Raw genomic sequence first — 16,069 nt, forward strand, 5'->3', positions numbered from 1 at the left:
TTCAAGTCCTCCCTCTGACATATATTGGGTGAGTGATGCTGAACAAGATGTTTAACCACTTGATTGTCTAGGTAGCTCTCTGGGACTTAAGTTTCAAATGTTGACCTATATTGGCAGAGGGAATTTCCTTCTCTGGGAGTTTCTTATGCCAATAAAACCAGAGGTCTAGTCCTTTCCTATCCCCTAGGTGATTTAAAGGAAAAGACCAAGTAAGGATTCAGTAGTAGGTAGTTTCCACACAAATAAAGTCTATATAATATAACATAAATAAAGAATTTTAAAAAATTTACAATTGTTACTCTATTTGCCTGACAAGTCAGGGTATTAGAAATGCAAAATTTTGGGGAAAAAATTTGGGTTATAAGACTATAGAGTTTTAGTGTCCCATCTATCATAAAGCATAGGATTTAGTAGTTAACTCAAATATTCAAGTGAGGTGTATTGAAGGACTGAGCATAGCTAACTTGACCCTGGATGGTAGAGAAGGGTGCTGGATCATGCCTCCCTCCAATGTTCCCTCATCCCTATGATGAAGCTTCATGCTCTTTTAGCAACATCTGTGGAGGACAGGTAGCCATAGCGGTCTTCAGTACTGCTCCCTTAGTAAAAAGAGTACTCTTCAGCAACAACACATCTCTCACACTGGGAAACGAGGCTTCTTATTTTTCTCTTCACTCTTTTTTTTTGGAGGGCAGTTGGGGTTAAATGACTTGCCCAAGGTCACACAGCTAGTTTGTGTGTGTGTGTGTGTGTGTGTGTGTGTGTGTGTGTTAAGTGTCTGAGGCAAGATTTGAACTCAGGTCCTCCTGACTCCAGGGCTGGTGCTCTATTCACTGTGCCAGCTAGCCACCCCCTTTTCTCTTCATTCTTTTTCTTAAACTTCAAAATTTTCTCTGGTCTTTTCATCAGGAATGCTTAGAAGTCCTTTATTTCATTAAACATTAATTCTCCTCTTCTCCTTCCCTATTACAGTATTATATTCAGTTTTGCTGAGTAAGTTATTCTCATCAGTAAGCCTATATCTTTTACCTTCTGGAATATCATAACCATGTTCTCTACTTCTTTATAGTACTGACTGCTAAATCATGTGTGATCCTGACTGGCTCCTTGGTATTTTAATTAATTCTTTCTGACTTGTTGTAGTATTTTTTTTTTCCCTCAGAGATCCTGGATTTTGACTATGATGTTCCTGAGAGCTTTCATTTCGGGGTTTCTTTCACTAAGTGACTGGTAGATTTTTTCTTTTTCTACTTTGCCTGCTGGTCTGGAATGCGTGAATATCATCTACATCAATTGTCAGAATACTTTGTTTCCAGCCTGTTTTTTCTGCTTTGATGCAAAACCATTTCATGGATATTATTGTGCTGTCAGCCTGGCCTAGTGTATTTACTGTCTCTGTTTTCTTGACTCTTTCATAGCTTAACTTTGCCTGAGTCAACATGCAGGAAATAACTTGATTTTTGTATAGTTGTGTCTTTTTTGTTTTAGTATCAGCATAATCTTTATTCTGCACACAAGGACAATATTAAGTAGTATTAAAGAAATATAGAAACATACATATAAAGATAAAGCCTAGCAGAATAATAGATGTATTTACATATATCACCCAATCAAGTGAAACACCTCCATCTGGGTCATGCAGCTGGGGAGTCCTGCTTCAACCTCCAAGAGTCGTGACTGGGAAAAAATCCCAGGCAGAACGTCCTCCTCACTGATGAAAGTCCAAAGGGTAGGGGGATTTCTCCAGGTTCTATCCAGTCTTAATCTATAGTCGTATCTTGAAGGCAGATGATGATCATTGGGCAATCAGTTTGGCTATACTAATTGGTAGGAATCATTAAAAACCTATGCTAGGTCACAGGGCAACATGGACACATGTTTTTGGACAGCTCTCTCAAAAATGTAATATGATGGGTTTAATGAGAGATTACACACTAGAGCAGGAATCCTAATCATTTTTTTGTGTGTCATGGGCCCCTTCTGAGAATAACATTTTAAATGCATAAAAGAAAATACCAGATTCCAAAGGAAACTAATTATATCAAAATACCATTATCAAAATAAATTTTCAAAAGTTCATGGCCCCCATTTTAAGAACTAGAGCAATAACTTACTAGATAATCTCCTGATATCTTGAAAGATCATGTGTTTTTCAATGCTTATGACATAAATGTTTATTCACCATAGTGGGTCAATAGGTCAAGATTCTGTGTTTTCCTGGATATGGATGCTCTCTGTTACTACTCAGATTATAACGCCTCTATGAATTATTAGATAAATGTTGGAAAGTTGCCTGAGGATCAGAGAGGTTATGATTGCCCATGATCACATAGCCTATAAAGGTCAGAGGAGCATTTGATTAGAGCTTCCTAAGACTAAGTATAATACATTATCGGCTATGCCATTCTTCCTTATCACAATGGATAAACAAAAATAAAAAAGACTTTGGCATTGGAGAAAAAACATGAAAATAGAAAAAGTTAAGAAAGAGTGTTTCTTGGGAGAAAGAACGCTCAATTTGGAATCAGAGGACCTGAGGTTGAGAACTGGTTCTGACACTAGGTATTGTGATCATGGGCAAATCATTGAACCTCTCTGAGACTCAGTTTCTTCACGTATACAATGAGCATGCTGTTTTTGTAGCAAGGAGATTATTGGAACTTTTAAATGATCTGATGTACTGTACCACTTCTCCAGGAAAAGAATATGAACTTTCGTACCTTGTTGAATGACAGAGGAAACTCCTGATTTGATCCTGAATGTAAGCTGCACTGGTGTGTGGTGACTGAGCATTGGTAATAGTAGTTGGGAGCCAGGATTGCTATGTGTGGTATGGTGGTGGTGGTGGTATGGTGGTGGATGGCAATGCATTCCTGTTGGAGGGTCCTCCACATCTCTAGAGTCTATAAGTTCTATTGTCTTTCAAATCCTTTTGCTTAGGGGTCCCATTCTAGTACTTTCTTGCCCTTGAGTTCCTAGACTGGAGTGCACAAGGGATAAGCACATTTCCACTCATCAGTCAATATTATATAGTATATATATATATATATATATATATATATATATATATACACACACACACACACACACACATATGTATATATATATAAATCATAGTATTGATTGTTCCAAGGAAATCACTATGAAAACATTCGAGTATCACATTTTGAGTTTTATCTGACCTAGTGAGTTTCATTTTGAGTACTAAATGTATGCTTACTGACTTGAACTAAAATATGTACCCATGTAAAATAAAATGAACCTATTGACCTGATATTAAATGGCATTTGAAAATAAAATATTCAAATTGTTATTTTTCTTATTTCCATTTTCTCTATCTTTAAAAGAAACACAAATCTTAAATGCAGTCAAATGTTTTCAAATTCTGTTTTTTCACCTGTTTAGAAACAATAACTCATCATGACACTTTCTTGAGGGGAATTAGTGCTTTATTTGACTGCCTTTATTTTAGACAGTCTTTTAACAGTTATTCAAATTTCTCCAGCAATGTAATCTGGAACATAGAGTGGAAGAGAAGAAGTGCTTTGTATATTTACAAAACATAAATGCTGAATAAAAAATACAAATAAAAAGACCCTGACACTGGAAAAGCACTAGAAATGGGGAAAAACGTCTAGATTCCGAGTTAAAAATATATTGCTTCATGAAAAAGACAAGAAATCTCTATGTAAATGACAGACATCTACAAGGACATTATTGCTTTTAACTTTGTTACAGTACATGTATTGTGTATTCCCTTTATTGCTAGGAAGAACTTACATTTTAAAAGCTTAAGGAAAAATAGCTTATGAGACAAACAGTCCCACCTTTTGCTAAGGCACCTGTTTATTCTTGGCATGTTATGATAGTAGTAATAGTAGGACAAGGCAATCTTCTCATTACAATCCTTTCCCCAGATTCTTCTATTTACCCTAAGTAACCCTATTCTAATGCCATTATGCTGCCAAACTATGGTATATTGTGCAGTTTCTTCCCCTTAACATTGCTTTTACCCAGGTAATGGGTAATACAGGAGGCAATCTCTAGTGTTCTTTTCAGTGTTCTCTGTCATAATTAAGCCATCAAAAAGCATTTATGTATCACTTCCTATGTTCCAGCCACTGAGCTAGGCACTGGGAATACAAAGACAAAATGAAACAGTCCCTGCTTGCCCTCGAGGAGCTTACACGCTATCAAAAATTGCAAGTGTGATCTGATAGTTGAGAATATTAGTATGAAGCTTATTAGCTACTCTCTTTAATAAAGAGCATGATGCAGAATACCATTTCTCAATATTTCCCAAATAACTCACATTGTGAAACATCTTTTCTCATCAAACAACTCTAAATTTTCTACAGCATCTCCTGCAAAGTTGATTCTTTTTCTACTTGTCTATTTCCAAAGTGAATATTGATTAGCCAATAAGCATGTATTAAGTACTTATTATATAGGCCAGGCACTGTGCTAAGCATTAGGGATACAAAAAATGGTGAAAAACAAAAAAAACCTAAACGAGCAAAAAAGAATCCCTGCCCTTTAAGAGCTCACATTCCAGCAGAAGAGACAAGCTGTATGGAAATAAGATGCTCTGTAGTGCATTCCAGACAGTAAGAGCCTATAAGTCCTTTATAGGAAATAGGAAAGTGTCCTGAACGTGATCCTCATGGCTCTAGATGGAGGCTATTCCACCTCATTTATCGTAATATTGAGCTAGCCTCTGGAAGGGTTTCTCCTCCTAGGTCATTTACTTTCTACAACCTGTGGAGGACTGGGCTTTTAAGGATTCCCATTCCTAAAATTCCTGAGACTTTACTCCTTTGGAGGTTTGCCTCAGTTCGCAATATTGAGGCCTGCTGTTCATAGCAGAATGAAAGATAATTTGATAGATACTCTTACTGATGGCTAATAACACATGTGTGGAAAATCTTTCTTCTGGAAGCCATTTATCTGAGTTCACTTCTGTCAGAGGAGATAAATACATTTTTGGTCTAGTTTAAAACCCTATGTGTTATCCAAGTAATAGTCCCATTGCCTCCATGATGTTTACAATCTAGAGTCTGGTCTCCCTTGGATTGCTATGTGCTCTTGTCAAAAATGTTGGCAGAATTGTGTCGTAGTTGATGTAGAAGTTGGAAATCTAAATTAACCTAAATTTCTCCCAATGGTAGAATAGTGCTATTCACATAAGTTTCTGGAGAATAGGATTGTGTTAGAGGAGTTAGAAAAGAGTGGTGGGAATAGGGTAGTAAGCTTCATTGCTACAGTTTACACATTCTATGAGCAAAGGTTATTGTGACCCAAGTAGTGAGATAGATCAAGTTGTAGCACCATATGGTTTTGAAGAGTCCAAACTGGCTCTGTGAACGGCACAGGTAAGGGGCATGCAAAATCCTTAATGTTGAGGAAAAAATGGTTATGAATCTCCTTATGAAACTAGAAAAGAAAAGGAGGCATCTGGCCATTTTTTCTTTCATGTGTCCATGGCCACTACATTTAGCTTAAACAGATAGGGCTACTTGTGACCTTTATGAAATCAGGTATTGCAAAAATGTTAACAAAACCTATGGAAGGCCTGGGAAGCCCCACCACAACCCAAGTGGAAAATTCTTTTGAGTAAATTGTCCTGACATTGCAACTCTGATGCCATTTATTGGTTTCTGGGTTTGAGTTGGCACATGTCAATATTTCATTCTATTTCCATGGGGAATGGGTGCATTCTTGTTAGGTAAACCAGAATTTTCAGCCAGTGTGCAAACAATTCTTAGGATGTATTTGAACATATTAATCATGTAGAGACTGGTTCTTCTAATGTGCATATGTAATTATTGCTTGCAAAAGCAAATTGTATCAAGCAATTTGGACAAATGTGGTCTTTGACTCTTGTGTGCTTTTAGGAACCGTATGGTCACTATTCCAGTAGGTTCAGTTTGAAGTTCAGGTTTTATAAATATCACTTTACCTACTCTCTGAACAACTTTCTGAGACCATTGTTGGATTGAGTTATCCTTTCTGAGTCTGTCATCAAGAAAAAGAAAACTTCCTAATTCAGGTCACTTGTAGCAACAGACACCATATGAAAAATCATGGCACTGAAACTGGCTTGAAAGGAAAGGTATGGGATTGGAATCACCCCTACACCTCAACACACACACACACAGAGTTGAGGTATTATATGTGTTCAGGTTATGAGAAGAGGGTTTCTGGCACAGAAGAAACATTATGGCCAAAGTGACATCTCTTTCTCTCATATACTTGGGGCAAAATATCCCCTTCCTTATCTCCTCGTGGGCCTAGCTAGTACCTTGTTTCCTGCTTTGGAACTGAGTGAAATGTAAGAGAGTCTTGAAAGTCTGGGGCAGAAAATCAGCATATCTTTTCTAAGAATGGTCATCTTAAAGCCATTTAAGGTTAAAATTCTCAAGTATTCTTCAGTATGAACTCTCCTAAATAGTATAGCCATATTCTTCCAAGAATGGTAGGATACTTAAAGCACATCTGGGTAAAATAGTGCAGGACCTTTGGAAAACTTTACTCATAAATGAAGGTATAAAGAACTGCTTACTTATGTTTACTTTCTCAGTTCCATAAAGCCTTGATGAAAATCATCTTTGCATTCTTATAACTAAATGGTATGGCAAAAGCTCCTACTGTGTCTGTTGATTTTTTTTAAATGGACCTGGTAGGACAATATTCAATCTTGATTCTATGCAAACAAATGAGTCATCTTCTGCATATACTGTAAAAAGATGCGACTAAGGAGATCACTTTGCTTAACAATTCTTTATCAAGCTACTCACAATACAGCAAGATATCAGCTCACTTAAAATGTTCGACTGTAGCATGGCAGATGTCCTGTCTAGCATTAGCAAAAGTGTTCCCTATTTATAAAGGTTTTCTTTAAATGTTCTTATTCATAGATGTCATTGTGGTAATTGCATTGAGCTCCATATCTTATAAACTTCTTTAGTAAAATCCACAGAAATTTAAGAGATTCTTCTACCACTAGAAGAACAAAGGTACAAAAAATGAGCAATGCCAAGGCAATGATATTCAACTGAACAGAGAACACACTGAGTTAATCCACCAACATGTACATCTTGGACAGTGCATACAAGTACTTATCCATTCAATGCTTGTTGATTTAAATATTGGATGGATATTGCCAATGGAAAATGAACTGAGCTGAATGGGAGGTGAATGGCTTATATTGCATTTGAGAAATTCCTTAATACTTTCAATAATCTCAAATATTTTGCAGCCAGAAAAAAATACTTTAATCACAATATTCTCCTGGTGATGCTATATGGATATGACTCATGAAACATTGTGACCTTAAAATATTCAAAATTATAAGTAATGCAAAGGGCAGTAGAAAGACATGTATTGAGTATAAGTAGACTATAATATATTACCCATGAGAGTCTGTGCCCCATTCATGGAATAAAATGCATGTTATCTGGCCATGCACAATGGACAATTTAGATTACACTGGTACCCACAAAATATAAAAAAAAAACCTAGAGGAAAGCCTCCAGTGTGTCAGGTATATCCTCTGTATATGATTTACAAGAATTGTACAAAATAAGAGATAAAAAGGGCTAAGTGACCCACCCCACAATAAGATTTTAGATCTAAGTAAGTTTGTTAAAAAAAAATGCAGTAAGTCCAAACATATAGATTTATATATAGCAATTAATGGCTAAGAAACCCATCATTGTACCCAACCTATATAAGTGTGTTATCTTGGTTATCATTTTTAATAAATTACATTATTGCTAATGTAACAAGACCTGTATCCACATGAATTCTATTTTGGTCTCATTAACAAGACATGTGTGTTTGTATGTATTCATTTTCGTACAGAGATACATGCATATAGTATACATACATATATGCATATATATTTCTTGACATACTTGCAACTTTAAAAATAAATTATATAAATATACACACATTTTTGTAGAAATTGCAAGTATTTAGTATGAAAACAATTTCCCAGACCTATGGGTTAGAGTCTCTAATTTCAATAGCTACTAGCCTGTCACTTTCATGGTTAAATTGCTGATATAGCCTATGATAGTAAATATTATATGCTTCATAAGATTTGTTATGACTTATGATGATGGAATGGTTACTCCTCTTATTGGGTAACTCCATAGATAAAAGAAATTTTATAGGAGTATTAATGCTTTTCCAGTTCTTTTCACTATAGTAAATTTGACAAATCAGTGTTTTTATGCTGAATACATGATCTTGGTAATATTTATAAATATAATCTAAATAAATGTATTTAATAGTACACACCCACATGATCCTTAAAAATTTTAATCACAGACAATACTACTGGCATTTAATTTTAATATTAAATAGAATAAAATCTTAACCCTGATTGATTTTTTTGTCTTCTACAAGACCTCTCTTAAGTCTGGATCTGCAGTCGTTGCCTATTTGTTTCATTTTTTTTTCATTAGTTTCTATTCTTAAGAATACTTTGTGTTTACACAGACACTTTTCCAAGAACCCAGAGCACATTACAGACATTATACCCTTCCAGTGTCTCAGCGGGACAGAAATGGGGACAGAAATGTTACGTCTTATTTTGCACAAGGTTAGGCTGAGGAATGAAGACACTGGCTTTTTCCATGTTACATAACTGAATCAACTGCTGATTAGGAGGATTAGTCTGATTACCTGACTCCCACTTAAGTCTATATGATAGTAAGACTTAATACAAAACCCAAGACACATATGGCATGAAATGAATGCTACAAATTCCATAGGATACTTATTTTTATATTTTCTCTGAATACCAGGCCCTTTCTCAGCAAACATTTCTTCTAAAAAACATATTTTTGATGATAAGAAAGATATTGCAAATCTAGATACTTCTGCTTGCCTGTAACAATATGTCATACAAGACAGGGTGAAAGTTTTAACTAAAGGAAATGGCATATTAGGAAAAGGACCATATTATTACCAGCATTCATGCGGCACTTTGCAGGACTTGTACATACTGTCTACTCTCTGATTTATATCGACATTGCTTTCTACATACTGATTCCAGCAAGTTACCTATTTACACAGGGCACATAAGCAACAACACACCTAACATAACAAAATCACAGTAATGAATTGGACTAAATTGACCTCTAGGGTTCCTTTTGACTCTTCTCAACCATGGACAGAGAATGGTGCCACATATGCTCCACTAAGTATGTTCTTTAAAAGTAAAAAAAAAAAAAAAACTATGTGTAAAAATAGCTTAAATTACTTTGAAATTTAATTACAGATATTTTCCATTCAGTACTTTTGAAAGGAAGGCTTTCAATTTTCTCTTCTTCTGTATAAAACTTGTTAAGATCATTTAGATAAATCCTTGAGTCTTTGAATATATACATATCTACACCAAAGCATTTTCTTTAAGTAAAAAGACGCCATCCCCCCAGCACTAACCCAATACTGCATAGGGCTATTCAAGATGGTTAGATTTTGAAGGAGAGGCAGTTCCAGAGATGGGAAAGGAAGTGAAAGAGGAAAATGGCAGTGAAGAATGTAGCTGGATCTTTTTTTTTTTTTTAACTAAAGTTCAACGCAGCCAAATAATATCATTTTTTCCCTTTAAATCCCAACCCCCAAAGAATCTACTACCCACAAACCGTCTGCAGTCCTAAAGTGCAATTACTGTTGTGCAGTCACTCAGGCCAGGGAACAGACTGGATGAAGTTCAAAGCAGAAACTTCAAACAAGTGCCATTCATGATTCTGGGGCTGGGAGTGGAGTTTGAGGGGGGAGGGGAGAAGAAATAGAACAACAATCCTTAGGCATTTGAGTGCATTGGGGGAATAAACGTCCTTTCTTTGGGAAAGAAAATCCACAAATCCCAAGCAATCCTAGTTTGGAAAATAAAATATATGTATATATTTTAAAGCATAAAGAGATCTAGCTGAAGGTATTCCAATGTGGAACAATCCAAAGGCATGCAATCAGAGTCAGGAGTACAGTACAGACATTCTTTTCAGGTGCCCCATTCCCATAGTGACCTATTGTATTCTCCTCTGTTAAATCTTCTGATCTGGGTGCTGAAGATGCACATTGAACTAAGGGCATTTGGTAAGATGTGGCTCTCTTTTCTGGCCGGTCAGGACTGGATCCATCACTGGGTCTCTGGCCATTGTACAGTAAGTACCGACCCCGTGCATCTTGTTCCATTTTGAAGATCTCGTACTCAGTGTGAGGTAGTTTAATTCCCAAGGCAACACAACCATTGGTGTGAGTCACATCCTGCTGAATTCCAACCTGCCATGAGCCCTCAGCTCCACATTCATTCCCATTGAACACATTTAAGAGAGAGGCTGTGGCTGCATCCATGGGGGTGACCTTCATGTGATTCACTATGGAGGAAGAGGACAAAAAGAAAAAGTCATTGTTTCCAGAGAAGCAAGCATATGATGGTGAAGTCCTCTAGAGCAGATACTAGCAATACAATATACCAATGAGATTGTCCTTGTTTATTTTTTTAAAGGGATAGTGGAGAAGAAGAAAGGCTCCGTCCCATCCTCCCACCACCATGTGACTAGAGTCTTCTTATTTGGCATTAGCTGAACCTTTTTCTTTGAATGGCAGTCACCTCAAATGAATTACAGATGTGACAGGGTAAACTTACTTCATTTGGCCAATAAGCTGAGCCTTGGTAGTTCTGTCAACTGCAGGAATCCCCTGTTAATTATGATTTTTATAGCCTTAGAAAGCAATGGCTTATGAAATATTTCTACATTATCACATCATGTAAGTTAATATTATCACACTGAAAAATAGCCTACTAAACAGTACTGTAGGATGCTGGAATTTTTTTTTTAATGGAATAGGATGTTTTGAGGTCTTTAATAGATTTAGCATCAACCACTTCTCCATGCTCTGTAAATTAATCCAGGCCCACAAGGCTACGGTCTGAAAGAAATTAGGTTGTGGCAGTAAGACAAAATGTAGATAAAGATTTAGAAGAGAAAAAGCCCAATCTTTTTACAGAGAACCTCAAAGCCGGAAGGGATGGGGGAGTCATAGGAAAGCTATAGGGATTTTAGTGGACTGAAAGCTCACCATGAAAGTCAATATTGTTATGTGGTAAGCAGAAAGCGAATGCCACCTTAGCTTATGTTAGTAGGAGGGCAGTGTCTTAGATAATCCTTTTATTAAGGAGATTTGTTCTGTAAAGTTTGGATTGGGTCAAAGAGTTTCATTTGAGGAACTAGAGGGTCACATGTGACCTGGAGGCCACAGGTTCCCCACCCCTGGTCTAGAACATCAGGGGAGATAGAGTTCTGCTGTACCCCTGCCCTTGTCAGATCACATAGAGTATCGTGTGCAGTTTAGCACACCACATTTGAGGAAGGAAACTAACAAACTGGATTATGTCCAGGGAAGAACTGGTAAGGGACTTGGAAACCATGCCATAGGAGGATCTCCTGAAGAAGCTAGGGACCTTTATGCTAAAGAAGAAAAAACTCAGCAAGGAACTTGAGAGCTATATTTCAAGAATTTGGAGACCCTTCAAGAGGGAGAGAGATGAGAATTATTTTGTTTAGTCCTCGAAGAAAAAGCTAGGAACAGTGGATTTCAGAAATTGTGGAGGGGAAGACTCTGGCTTGATGTAAGGGGTATGTTCCTAAAATTACTATCCAAAACTTGAATGGCCTCACTGGTGAGGCTGTGAAATACCCAATTATGAGAAATCTTCAAATAGTCTGGATGACCATTTGTCAAGGATGTTATACCTGGGCAGGTAACCCCTCTACAAGTTGAAATAAATGAAATTTAAGATCTTTTCTTGCTTTTAGATTGCCTGCTTCTATAACATGAGTCCTGCATATGGCTTCCCAGATGCTCTCAGATTTATTTGGGTAAATGAGACTCAGATAAAATGTCTTTGCTATATTTTACATTAGAATAATTTGATTATACAATCTTTATTGCAAGTGGTCCATATCTTGTCATCCTTCCCATATCAGTATTGTTATGCATCGGAAAGCTCTTTGGATTTGGAGTCAGCTCTGGGAAAGCCACTTAACCTCTCTTGAGATTCCTTAATCATAAAATGAAGGCATTGGACCAGATAACATGAAATCCTTTCCACTTCTAGATCTGTCATTTTATGTTCCCTTGACCCCCTTGGATAAGTCTGTGCACCCACCATCTCGGAAATGTGTCCACATGTATCTTAAAACATCTAAGAGGAAACTCTATGACTACTCTTGAAAATATATCCCAATGTTTAATAATCCTTAATAAAAATGATTGTAAACTCCCTCATTGCATGAATCACCCCCTGTGTTTCATTAGTTCTTCACTGGCACTCTGTGCCCAAAGTCATTCCTGCATTTCATACAGTTCTTGATGAGGGTCCATGGATCACCATGGATCAATATCAGGAGGTCTGTGAACTTGGATGGGAAAAAATTGCATCTTTATTTTAACTAACCTCTAGCTGAAATTTAATATTTCTTCCCAATATAATTTTTTAAAACCCACATTATTTTGAGAAGGGACCCATAAACTTCATCAAATTGCCAAAGATGTGCACAACATAAAACAATTTAACAACCCCTCATCTAATGCAAAGTTCTCTACCAAGATAAAAACAAAACCAAAATTTCCAAGTACGTGAGGGTTCCTTTTCTGTATAATTTATTTTTTCCTATGATACCTTTCCCTCACAACCTCCAGCAATAAGTGCCTTTCTGCTTTTTCCCTATGAAACATGCTCTTAAGAAAGATCAGCTATTGGTCATTTACACCTTTTTTTGAGAATTTCAATAAATGTATTACCTCTCCCAATGGTATTTGCATTCTAGCCTAGGGTTTTGGATTATGTTAAAGTGAATACCAAGAGTCAGAATTCCTGAACTCATGAAATCATGTAACAATATACAAAGCTCTTGCTACTCTGTAAGGAGTGGGCCATCTGCTAACCATTGTATGACAGGCTCTGCTAAGAGAAAAAATTCCGCCCCCCCCTCCAATTTCTTGCCTCAATGCCTCCTGTGGTAGTACACCTATCCACAGCAGAAATGGTCAAGCCTTGTTCATCATCACTCAGTCCCTAAAGAAATTTTGACTCACGACAGGAATCTTACCTTTGAACACAAACTCTGTGCCTCCCATGACCCTGGCAGAGTGTACACCACGACTGTAGCGACCCTGGGCATAAATAGTGAAGGTGGGATGCTTGCAGATGGGATCAGAATAGTGGTAATAATGCCCTTCCCAGGTATTATTGTTGTCATGAAATATGAAGTGTCGAGTGAGAAAGAGAACTTCTGGGCGTACTTCACACCTTTGGCTCACCCACTCCCCATGTAGGCCAATTGTCAGGTCAGCTTTGGGGGGCAATATTGGAGGATGGTGCTCATCTGAACGGTAGATTATCCGGCATGCAATGCAGGCATGGTCATGATTCTGGAATCAGAGAAGAAACCCAGTTAAAGACCCTTCTCACTAAAGGGTAGCTATCATTCAGCCAACAGACATTTATTAAAGACTTGCCGTTGCTATTTATCATGTTAGACAATAAGAATACGAAGGGAGATAAAATAGTCCTTGCCTTCAGGACCTTAAATTCTATTAGGGAAGACTGTGTGCATGTGTATGTATGTGTGTCTATATGTGTGTATGTGTATACTTCTACATATATACATAGACATACACACATAGCAGTAAATAGATATGGATACATACTTGCTTGTTCACATACACACAAGTTAATGAAGGTAGGGTACGAGAAGTTGAGGGGCATTAGAAAAGACTTTAGGTAGAGTAGGTGGCACTGGATATGAACTTTTAAGGAAACTAAGAATTCTAAATTGTGGTGGAAGTACATCCTAGAAACAGAGAACAGCCTGTGGGAAGACAGGGAATCAGAAAACAGAGTGTTACATGCAAGAATTTTGGCGGGACCATAAAGTGTGAGAAGGGGAATAATGTATAACAAGGCTGAAAAGATGGGGCCAGGACTTTAAACACCCCAAAGAGGATCTTTATTTGACCTTAGAGGTAATAGGGGGTGCCTGGAGCTTATTGAGTAGGTGGTATGACATGGCCTGTGATTTAGGAAAATCATTTTGGTGATCGTGGGCGAGATAAACTGAAGCAGGAAGAGACTTATGGCAGGGAAACTCGTTGTGATGCTGCTGTAGTCTAGGGAAGAGGAGTAAAAGGTGCTTGGTTGTATGAGTATAGATAAGGGGAAGGATATGAGAGATGTTGTGGAGGGAGAAGCAACAAGACTTGCTGCCTGATGGGGTATAGAAATTCATCTTATGGGGTGGCTAGGTGGCATAGTGAATAGAGTACTGGCTCTGGAGTCAGGAGGACCTGAGTTCAAATTCGGCCTCAGACACTTGAAACACTTACTAGCTGTGTGACCTTGGTCAAGTCACTTAACCCCAACTGCCCTTCCTCCCCCTCCAAAAAGAAAAAAAAAGAAAGAAATCCATCTTGCCCTACAAGAAAGTAAGGAGAAACAGGGTAAGAGAATTGAGGGGGAAATAGAAGAGAGGGAAGACTGAAGGAAGGGGTAATCAGTATCCTTGCCATCTTGGTATGGGGGGTAGGAGAGAGATGGGGAGGACATTTGGAACTCAAAATCCTGTGTAAATGAATGTTGAAAACCAAAATAAATAAATAAAATTTTAAAAAGAGACAGTGTCTAATTGGAATATGTGAGGTGAGGAAGAGTGAGGAACTGAAGTTGGCATTGAAGTTGCAAACCATAGGCTTTCCATTAAACCAAGTCACAACCATCCAATGGTTTCTCAATTCAGTCACACCTATTACTACACTATCCTCAGAGAAGCAACTAGAACATTTTTAAGTGCTTACTGTGTGCCAGGCAGTGTGCTAAGTGCTATAGATACCAATAAAAGTAAAAAGATGGTCCCTGACTCAAGGAGATAACTTTTCCAATCACAAAGACAATATGCAAAGAACGATGTATATGTAAGATATATACAGTATAAATGAGAGGTAATCTCCAAGGGAACGTGCTGGGTAAAACTGGGAAAGGCCTCCTGCAGATGATATATCTTGTATAAAATATCTCTTTTAATGCTATCTTGGACTAACCTAAATGGCTGAACTATCGAACCTAATAAAATTTCCTACTTGGAACCTGATGGACACACATTGGATATAGACCTCCTCCCAACCCAGATGCAAAACTGATTTCTAAAATAAAAACAAATGTCATAATAGAAGCACGCAAAGACCAAAATGTGAACTGTTTGCTTTCATAAATAAGTGCTTATTTAAAAAGCAAAGGAAAACGCCCGAAAGAAGGAAAGGGCTGAAGGCCAAATTGAAGATGTCAGTGTGTAAGTATCATCCATTTGCTTTTATCAGCCTGGCAGATTGGAAGTTTTATAGGCTTTCAATTCATATCCTGCTTTTATCTCTTTAGGCTATTAAATTAATAGAAGAAAGCAGAAGATATGTTTTTAATAGGATCTTCTTCTCCTGTGTCTGGTTTATACTATCACCACCATCCTCCACTGGGCAAGCACTTTCTCCATTTATCTGCAAAGCCTCCTGAACTGGAATGTGCAGAAATGAGTGTCTGCTATCTGGCCTGGGAAAATGACAGACATGGTCTAGATAAACTCACTTGGAGTTGGCTGGGGACAAGAAGACTTGGTTTCCAGCTCCAGCTCTCTTCCACGATCCATGTTCAGCACCATTTCCCTCGCCTGTATATAGGCCTAATAATGTCTTTACCACCCCAATAAAGTAACAGGACTCTTGGGCAGATCAAATAATAAAGCACTTGGTGAGCATAAAAGCATGATAAAAACGCAAGTGTTGAAACTTTGAGAGAGACAGACAGACAAATGGGAGAAAGGGGGAGAGGGGAGGGATGAAGGGGGAGAGGAAAGGGGAGAGAAGGAGAGAAAAGTAGGGAGGGGAGAAGACATGGGGAGAGAGACAGAGACAGAGAGAGACAGAGACAGAGAGACAGAGACACACAGAAAGAAAGAGAGAGAGAGAGAGAGAGAGAGAGAGAGAGAGAGAGAGAGAGAGA

General features: G+C 37.7%; 1 protein-coding gene across 1 annotated transcript in view; it reads right to left on the reverse strand.

Annotated features, from left to right (window-relative positions):
* Nucleotides 1-3,427: 3,427 nt before the first annotated feature.
* The window catches only part of APCDD1 (APC down-regulated 1), a 58,575-nt gene continuing 45,933 nt past the window's right edge, over nucleotides 3,428-16,069 (reverse strand). The window contains exons 4-5 of the mRNA XM_069099628.1: nucleotides 13,131-13,452; nucleotides 3,428-10,391 (exon numbers count right to left, since the gene is read on the reverse strand). Of these exons, the coding sequence (XP_068955729.1) occupies nucleotides 9,940-10,391; nucleotides 13,131-13,452 (774 nt within the window). The 3' untranslated portion in view covers nucleotides 3,428-9,939. The remainder of the gene's footprint in view (nucleotides 10,392-13,130; nucleotides 13,453-16,069) is intronic.

This window comes from Petaurus breviceps, unplaced genomic scaffold, assembly GCF_028583685.1.
Source record: "Petaurus breviceps papuanus isolate PSGF00001 unplaced genomic scaffold, PetGlider_PUasm1.0 38, whole genome shotgun sequence".
NCBI lineage: Eukaryota > Metazoa > Chordata > Mammalia > Diprotodontia > Petauridae > Petaurus > Petaurus breviceps.